Source organism: Equus caballus, chromosome 10, assembly GCF_041296265.1.
Source record: "Equus caballus isolate H_3958 breed thoroughbred chromosome 10, TB-T2T, whole genome shotgun sequence".
NCBI lineage: Eukaryota > Metazoa > Chordata > Mammalia > Perissodactyla > Equidae > Equus > Equus caballus.
This window is the reverse complement of record NC_091693.1, coordinates 9981510-9990753: the sequence shown is the minus strand read 5'-3', so window position 1 is coordinate 9990753 and position 9244 is coordinate 9981510. Positions and strand designations below refer to the sequence as shown.

Below are 9244 nucleotides of genomic sequence, written 5' to 3'. Positions count from 1 at the left end.
GTTCATCGTGGCCCATGCACATTACAGTCTGGTCCCTGCCTATTCAATAATAAAACTCTTTCCTTCTTGTCTGCATTTGTGGAGAGGACTGTTTGGGGTCGGCAGATTTTATTTTTAATTATTTCCCCAGCACTATGTAATTTGCTTATTATGTCTCCTGTCCATGTGTCTCCCCCCTCTAGAAGTCCAGTTCCATGTGGGCAAGAATCCACGTCTGGTTTTACTTGTTATTATTTAAAATTCTGCTTGTGGCTCCGTTTGATTTTTATTGCATAGAGTTGGCATAGAGGTTAAAAGCCGAGATTCTGGACCCAGCCTGGCCGACCTGGGTTCAGATCTCAGCTCTGTCACCTACTGGCTGTGTGACCATGGCAAGTCACTGGGCCTCTGGCGGCCTCAGTTTCCCCTCTGTGAAGGGGGGCACAGCAGTACCAGCCTCAGGGGCTGCCTACCCGGACTGGGAATAAACCGCTCCAGGAAGCCTGGCTCGTGTGACGACAGGTCAGAGCGCTCGCGTATGGACTCAAATAGAATCGCGTCTGGCTCCTACCGGCGCCGGTTTTCCCTGTGACACGGGGCTACCCCCGCCTTCAAACGGATGGGGATTTTTACGGGAGTTCACGGACGTGAGGCCTCCTGCCCGGACGCCTGACCAAAATAACAGCAGTTGTCCGGCGCCAGGCGCCTTCCAGCCGGCTTAGAGCCACTCCAAGGGGCCGGCCGTGCAGACGACGAGTGACAGACCCTGCAAGCCGGCGGCCTCCGCCCCCTCCCTCGTCTGCGGCATCAGGTCGGGTTCCGTAGTTACTCTGCATCCCAAGACAGCCGGAAGTGGGCCTGGCGAGTATGGGGTCGCGGGGCGGCCGGTAGGGGCTGGCTTGTAAGAGGGGGCCCGGCGGGGGAGGTGGGGGTTAAGAACTGAGCGGGCGGAGGCGGGGTCGGGGGTGGGTGGAGAATGCCGGTGATTAATAAGGGAGGGGCCGCCGAGTGACAGGCGGGGGAGGGGATGGGGGCGCGACGGCGGGCGAGGGCCCGCCGAAGGGGCACCGGCCGGGATCCAGGGTCGGATGCGTCGGCGAGGCCACAGATGGGGGCTGGCTGGAGGCCCGGTGGTGAGTCTGAGCGGGGCTGAGATGCGCAGCTGGCAAGGACGGGTTGGGGGACTGGGGACTTGGGGACGGGGCTGGTGGGTGGCTGATGGGATCTGGGGCCCGGCAGTCTTGGGGTGCTGCTGGCAGGGGCGGGGCGGGCGCAGGCTGCGCGCCGCGAAGGCTGCCGGTCCCTGAAGCCTTGACACTTTCTTTCCCGCGATCGCAGCTGGGCCTGGCGGAGGGACCATGGGCGCCTCGGCCTCCAGGGGCCGGCCCGCCCGGGTCCCCGCGCCGGAGCCCGAACCCGAGGAGACGCTGGACCTGAGCCAACTGCCGCCGGAGCTGCTCCTGGTGGTGCTGAGCCACGTGCCCCCGCGCGCGCTGCTCGCGCGCTGCCGCCGGGTGTGCCGGGGCTGGCGCGCCCTGGTGGACGGCCAGGCCCTGTGGCTGCTCATCCTGGCCCGCGACCACGGTGCCCTGCTGCCGCTCGCCCGCAGCTGCCTGCCCCAGGCCCGCGACGCGGGGCCCTGCCTCCTGGGCCGCTTCTGCGAGCGCGCCCCGATCGGCCGCAACCTCATCCGCAACCCGTGCGGCCAGGGTGGGGAGCCCGGGGAGGGGGCGACCTCCTGGGAGCCGGTGGGAGGGGCCGGGGGCGGGGCCGCAAGGAGCCAATGGGAGGGGCAGGGCGGGGCCGCAAGGAGCCAATGGGCGGGGCCTGGGCGGAGCCTGACGGGAGCCAGTGGAAGGGGTTGGGGCGGGGCAGCACAGGAGCCAATAGGAAGGGCCGAGGGCGGGGCCGCACAGGAGCCAGTGGGAGGCGTCCGCAGGCCCACGGGCGGGCGAGGAACTTGGGCGCAAGCCTTTCTTATTTAACAGAAGGTCTCCAGAAATGGATGGTGCAGCACGGTGGGGACGGCTGGGTGGTGGAAGAAAACAGGTCCACCGTGCCTGGGGCCGCTTCGCAGACCTGTTTCGTGTCTTCCTTCAGGTGAATGCCCTAACCACGCAACGGGCTGGCCCATTTTGAGGAAGATCTGCCTGTTCTTATTGACCCTTCTGCCTCTTTCCCAGATGGTGTCGCAAGAAGCAGGTCTTGGACCTGGAGGAGGAGGGTTTGTGGCCAGAATTGCTGGATAGTGGGAAGATTGAGATTTGTATCTCCGACTGGTGAGTGTGGTGAAAAAAACAGCGCTTTGCTAAGCACTGACCACCTGCACTGTGACCTTTGCATGGCTGACTTCGTTTACGCCTCCCGGCAACAGATGAAGAAACTGAATCTCATGGGAGGTGAATGGCTTAACCAGGAGCGTAACCCTAGTAATTAGCAGAGTACACACCCTGAACACCCCTCTCCCCACCTTCAAAGGGAACTGGATTGAAAGATGCCAGATTGGATCCAATACAGAGGGCTTGGACCCAGCTCAGTCTTGTCTGTGAATGAGATGCTCCTTGTCTTAGGAGGAGGCAATATGGTAGAGTTGGCTAAGAGTTCAGATTCTGGAGCCAGCCCTCACAGATTCAAACCCTGGCTCTGCAGCTTTGTGGTGTTGGGCAAGTCAGTGTGTCTCCGTTTCCCCATCTTTATAAGACAGGGTTACATGTCAAGCACATAGCCAGTGCTTTATAAGTGTGAGCTGTTTTAATACACTTTTTGAACCTTGATCCTGAGGGAAAGTGTATTCAAGACCTCAGATCTTTCGGAGCTTCACAGGAAATTGAGAGGTTCAGAAAGGGGAGGTGACTTGCCCTGGTGGCACAGCTGGGGCTTGGCAGGACCTGGCATTAGACTCAGACTCGTCTGACTACAAATCTTATGCTCGGTAGTGATGGTCTTGAAACGGGGGTGCATGAAGACTTTCCAAGGGATGCACAACCGAGATCATTTTAAGGGAGGCAAATTCCAGATTCTCCACAGCTATGTGTTCCCTATTCTAAAATTAGTCAGATCACATGATTTATGGTGAGAGGATGAGTATCATATGGTTGTCCTTTCCCAGTCCCTTTCTCACAGTCCTCCAGTTTCACAGGAAAAGCAAGCCCCTCTTTATGGTGTGTGGTGCCCAGATGTAAAGACTAATGTGACTTTCTACAAAGTCACCATTTGAAATTTGGGCCTTACTAAATTCACTTTAAATCAAGGCACCATAATCTTCCCCCCTCTGCAAATCCATCTCGTAAATTTTTTTTAAATTTAATCATTATTTATCAAACTATCGTAACATATTTGTGTTGCTTTGATCAATGGTATATCATCTGATTGTAATAATCAGTGGTGCCCAAATTTTGCTGCATATCACCCAGGAACATTTAAAACTCCCAATGCCCAGGTCACACTCCATCCCAATTAAATCAGTGTCTGAGTGTGACAGCCAGGCATGAATGTCTATGAGAAGTTTAGAGCTTATTACAAAGTTAGAGGGCACAATCCCCGAGACCACCCTCATCTCTGACACCAACTGCAAGTTTGGGGGATTCTCAAAACCACCCTCAGGTTCAGTAACTCACTAGAAAGACTCACAGAACTCACTGAAAACTATTATACAATTATAGCTTATTACAAGGAAAAGATGCAGATTAAAATCAGCCAAGGGAAGAAGATCATAGGGCAGCATCCAGGGCAAGTACCAAATGTGGAGCTTCCATTGTCTTCTACCTGGGGCATCAGGATGTATTATTGTCCTGGCATCCATGGGTGACAATATGCATGGAATATTGCCAACCAGGGAAGCTCACCTGAGCTTCAGTGTCCAGAGTTTTTATGGGGGCTTCATCATGTGGTTAATCTCAGCTTCCAGGTTAACTGATATCGTGTGACCCGTCCTAAGTCACATCATGGGTCTTTCTGGAGTGGCTGGCCCCTACCATGAGACTATGTGGATGCGGCCAGCTCCCAAAAAACCACACTGGTAGGTTATTCAGTATGACCCAAGGTCCCCAGGCAAACAAAGATACTCCTGTCAGGTGTAATATTCCAAGGGTCCAGAAATTACCTTCCAGAAGCTGGGGGCAAAGACCATACCTTTGGACAAGGCTAAATTCTTCTCTACGCAGTATCTTTTCAATATTCCGGATGACTCCAACCTGTAGCAAAGTCTGGAAACCACTAGTAGGTAATAATTCAATCCAAGAGAAAAATGTTAACACTTAGAGCTTTATGGTCACAGGAAACATTTTAAATTTCTATTTATATTCTTTGTGTGTGTGTGGTTGGCACAGAGCAGTACGAACGGATAATCAATAGAAGTCAGAAGAACATAAAAATATATTAATATTACATTAGGACAAAATTCTGTGGGAGAAGTGGAATGGACATCTAATTCTAAGAAGTGGAATCATGTGAAGTCTCTGTAAAAGGACGTATTTGTTCATGTATTTTTACTGCCCATTACTCTTAGGTTTTTAAATTTTAGCTTCTAACTCAATGAATTGTCATGGGTGAAGACATTCACATTACCAGCCCCCAGGTCAAGAAGAGAATGTTGCCAGCAAACCCTGCCTTATGCCCCTTTCCCATCACTACTCACCCAAGGGCAGCCACCATGCTGAATTTTGTGACCATAGACAAGTTTTGTTCATTTTTGTACTATATATATATATATATATATATATATATATATACAGAGTCATACAGAATATATTTTGTATCTGGCTTCTTTCACTCAATAACGTGTTTTGTGAATTCATCCATAATTGTATGTAGCTGCAATTTACTTTCATTGCTGTATAGTATTCCATTATGTGAATATACCGTAATTTATCCATTACCACTGATAGCCCTTGGATGTTGTTTTTTTAATGTTGCTGGGTATCCCACCACCAATTGATTTAGATTCCCCTGGATCTTTTTAAAGGATTGATATGAAAGTTGTGTTTTAAAAACATCAACCTTATGCACATCACATATGACACCTGTTGTCACCTTAATAATATGGAGGAAGTACCATAAAGGGCACTGCTCTAGGTCATTGCTTCTAAAATGAGTGTCCGTGCAGCCCAGCTGGGGAGCTTATTAAATGCAGACACTGATTCACTGGGTATGCAGTGGGACCAAGCTCCCAGGTGATGCTGATGGTGCTAGTCTGAGGACCAAACTTGCATAGGCAGGGAGGCCATTCAGGAGGGGTCGGCAGACACTCAAAGAGATGGAGTGGCAAGTCCAGCCGTCAAGGACTCCCTCCTCCCATAGGTGGGGAGCCCGGCACGACAGTGGCTGTATGTATCGCCTCCTTGTCCAACTTCTAGATGCCAATCAGACCATCCTGGATAAATTCTCTGCTATGCCTGACCCCATCCAGCAGTGGAACAACAATGTCTGCCATCAGGTGAGCCTCTGACAGGGGCGTGGGGAAAGGATGCTGGGGGCCTGTGAAGGTTCTCTATTGCTGCATAACAAATCACCCCAAAACTTAGTGGTTTACCATCAACAGCAGTCATGTTAGAGCCTCTCTCTGTGGTTTGTATGAGAAGGGCCCGGCTCTGGTCTCGTATGTAGTTGCCTTCAGACAATGGCTGGAGCTGAATGGCAGGGTGTGTGTGTGTGTTTGTACAGCACCTGGTGGCTGGCCAAGCATCTCTTTCTTCATTTAGTCTCAGAGCTTGACTATGGGATCTCTACTTAGCCTGCTCTGGGCTTCCGCACAGCATGGTGGCCTCAGGGCAGTCACACTACTTGTGTGGTGGTGCCACCATGAGCGTTCTAGAGAAACTTTTGGAAGCTGTATTGCCTTTTCTGGTGTAGCCTTGGAAGTCACTTGGTGAAAGTCACTCAGCGTCACTTCCACTGCTCTCTTGGTAACAAGCAAACCCGCTCAGATTCAAGGGGATGGGAATTAGGCTCTGCCTCTGGATGAGGAGTGGCATGATTCTAGAAGCATCTGTGGACTGGAGACATTGTTGCAACCATCCTTGGAAGACACCATCTGCCAGAAAGCCCCAACCTCAGCTTTTGAGGGGAAGGCTGTGGCACAACGGGGCTGACCTCTTCCTCTACCTACAGGTCACCCATGTGTTCTCCGACATCAAGATGGGCGTCCGCTTTGTGTCTTTTGAACACTGGGGCCAGGACACGCAGTTCTGGGCTGGCCACTATGGAGCCCGTGTGACCAACTCCAGTGTGATCGTGCGAGTCCGTCTGTCCTAGTCAAGGGCTGTCCTTGCACAAGCACCTGACTGTGCCTTCCAGGAGCTGGAACCTTTGGCCGGGACTTCTCATTCACCAATGGCTTGTACCTCCCCGGCGCCCGGGGAACCTTGGGTCCAGTCTGGGGTCCTGCTAGGTCCCCTCTTCAGGTTCTAGAAACTACTAGAAGAAAGTTCCTCCGTCATATCTACCTACTGTTGCTGCTCTAGATCAGCCCCTGTTCTACTGGGGGGAGACCCATAGGTGAGCACAGGGGAACGCTGGCCCCGCAGAGGGCTCCTTGCCTCCCCCCGCAGGCCCTCGGTTCAGCCCCAGTCCCCTCTGCCCTTGTGTCCTATTTCTGCTCCAGGGGCTTTGTCGGTCCCTTCAGGGAAGCCCTCTCCTCATCTCTGAACTAGCATCTCATCTGTATGGCTGGGAAAATTCTAGCCCCCTTGGGTGGTGAACTCAACCTCCTGAGCCTCAAGGCTGGGACCAATTCTCGCAGCTGAAAGTCCACGAGCTCAAAAAATGTTTGGAGATCGATGCTGCTGCCCACTCTGACTTCTCTGAAAAGTGGGCTGGTCCCCCCGGGCCCAACCCTGATCCTCACGGACCCCTGTAATGGTGTGGTGTATAAGACTATTTTATTTTGATTTTTTTCAAACATTGAGAAATTAATTATTAGCAACGTCTGTCTGCCAATCATATGCAATAAATTTATTATTTTGCCAAAAGTGCCTCAGGTCCTTTTAATAGAAATGTGGTGTGACTGCCTTGGTTACTACTTGGGTCAGAGGAACCAGTGGTCTCAGTTGAGGAGGGAAAGCTCTACAGGGGGAAACAGCAATAGGGGGTGGTTTACCGTAGAAAGAGTGGAAGAGTTAGGACAGTATTTCCCAAGCCCTGAGGAAATCATCGATTCAGATAAAGATGACCAATTGGGGTTAGAAGCATGAGGCAGACAGTGGATGTGGGTACGCGTCACAGTGACACCACACTCATGACTTTCTGGTCATAAGGGTGAGATGGAGCCCTGCGATGGCAGGGTCAGGCCATCTTCACCCCAGTTGGGGGTCGTGGCCAGCCTCACTGCTGGTGGACCAACGGGATGCTCTAGGGCTCCTGAGGGATGCAAGTGAAGTGTGCCCTTGCCTTCAATGTACGGTCCCCGGAGCGGCCTCACTCAGACGTTCGGCCTTCAGCCTGCCTTGCAGGGTACGGGGAGCACGGGAGACGGGCCCAGCGCCAGCAGAGGGGCAGCCAGACCACCAGAGGTGGCGGGTTTCATCAGCATCAATGAAGGCGATTGTGGCGGAGTGAAACAGACCTAAGAGGCGTGTGCGGTCCTGGAGGAGATACTGGTTTGGACAGTTCAGCTCTAGAGGATATTTTTGGGTCAACTGGGGGAATTTGGGTATGAGGAACATGAGATAAGCATTTGCAGGAAGGGAAAGGTGGAGACCACTTCCTGAAAGACAAGTAGGCATATAATTTAATTTTGTCATATATATACACATGTATGTTATGTTGTATATTTATGTACATACATATGTTTATATATACTGTGTATGTCAAAATTATATTGTACTGCTTTAGGCACACAGATATACACATACTCGTGTATGTGTGTATATATATTATATTTATATATATACATATGCATTGTATTATTGTATTTATATCCTGGATAACCTTCTGGATATATGTATTTATATATATACATATATAGCCATGTGCTGCATAACGACATTTCAGTCAATGACAGACTGCAAATAAATTGGTGGTCCCATGAGATTATAACGGAGCTGAAAAATTCCTATCGCCTCGTGATGTCATGGCTGTTGTAATGTCGCAGAGCAACGCGTTACTCCTGTGTTTGTGGTGATGCTGGTGCAGACAGACCTACCGCCCTGGTTTAAAAGTTTAAAAGTATTGCCCATATAATTATGTACAGTACATAATACTTGATAATGATAACAATTATGTTACTGGTTTATGTCTTTACTATGCTATGCTTTTTATCATTAGAGTGTACTCTTTCTATTTATATAAAAAAGTTTACTGTGAAACAATATGCTTTGTTATGCCAGCAGCAGCCTCATACATCTCGTGTTTACTGTGTCTCTTGACTGCACCATTTTCTCTTGCGCTTGATTTGATCTTGTTGTTTTGTTCATCACGGCCCCTAAGCTTACCAAATCCACTCCTAATGTCGTCAGTAAGAGGCCACACTGAGTGGTGGACCCGGAAGCAAAATTGAAAGCGATTAAGGGCTACGAAGGTGGAAAATCAGTGACGATTGCTGCTCACGAGTCAGGCAGGCGCCCTTTCACGACAGGTACAATCTTGAAGAACAAGAACATATGACAGAAGCTGTTCAAGGATCTGCTCCATCGAAGGCAGTGAGACTAAGGAAAATTTGAGAAGGGCCCATATCAGACATGGAGAGACTTCCAGTGATGTGGATTGAGACCAGACACGGAAGCATATCCTCAGCACGTTGACGACCACGGCGAAAGCAAAAGTTTGTTTGCAATGTTGAAAGAAGAGGCTGGACCCGACTACGATGTTGCCTTTACTGCCAGCTCTGGGTGGTTTAAACGATTCAAGAATTGTTGTTCATCACGTGATGGGAAAGTGAGCGGTGGGTCTGCAAGTGCTGGCGTGAAGGCAGCTGGAGAATTTCTGGAAACTCTAGATAAGCTGATTGTGGGGGAAGATTACTTGCCAGAGCAAATATTCAAAAAGGATGAAATCTCCCTATGCTGGGAATGGATGCCTGAAAGGACTTTCATCCATGAGGAGGCCAGGTCAGTGCCAGGTTCCAAGGCTTGAAGGACAGGATAACAGTTTGCATGGGGGCAATGTTGCAGGCTACAAATAGAAACCCTTTGTGCTCTGGCACAGTGAGAACCCAGGGCCTTGAAGCATGTCAATAAGCACACACTGCCAGTGTCTACAGGAGCAGTAAGAAGTCATGGATGACCCAGTTCCTCTTTCAAGATGCCCCGCTGAAGTGCTGTGCCAGCGA

The 9244-nt window shown here is 50.7% G+C and overlaps 1 protein-coding gene across 3 annotated transcripts; it reads left to right on the top strand.

Annotated features, from left to right (window-relative positions):
• The first annotated feature begins 229 nt into the window (after positions 1–229).
• FBXO27 (F-box protein 27) lies at positions 230–6947 on the top strand. 3 transcript variants are annotated; one of them, XM_023649692.2, is made up of 6 exons: positions 230–790; positions 1318–1689; positions 1968–2079; positions 2163–2258; positions 5278–5413; positions 6088–6947. In XM_023649692.2, exons 2-6 carry the CDS (start codon positions 1338–1340, stop codon positions 6229–6231), a joined length of 840 nt encoding a protein of 279 aa, XP_023505460.1. In that variant the 5' UTR covers positions 230–790; positions 1318–1337; the 3' UTR covers positions 6232–6947. The 3 variants fall into 3 exon arrangements, with proteins under 3 accessions (XP_023505460.1, XP_070080498.1, XP_023505459.2); XM_070224397.1 differs by having other exon boundaries at positions 261–840; XM_023649691.2 differs by lacking the exon at positions 230–790 and adding an exon at positions 1009–1112.
• Positions 6948–9244: the final 2297 nt, after the last annotated feature.

Excerpts from the sequence above, each read along its gene's own strand:
- FBXO27 (XM_023649691.2), top strand. The coding sequence starts at position 1,088 with ATGGGGGCTGGCTGGAGGCCCGGTG. Across the intron at positions 1,690-1,967 it reads CCGCAACCCGTGCGGCCAGG|AAGGTCTCCAGAAATGGATG; the intron begins GTGGGGAGCCCG and ends CTTATTTAACAG. Across the intron at positions 2,080-2,162 it reads TGTTTCGTGTCTTCCTTCAG|ATGGTGTCGCAAGAAGCAGG; the intron begins GTGAATGCCCTA and ends CCTCTTTCCCAG.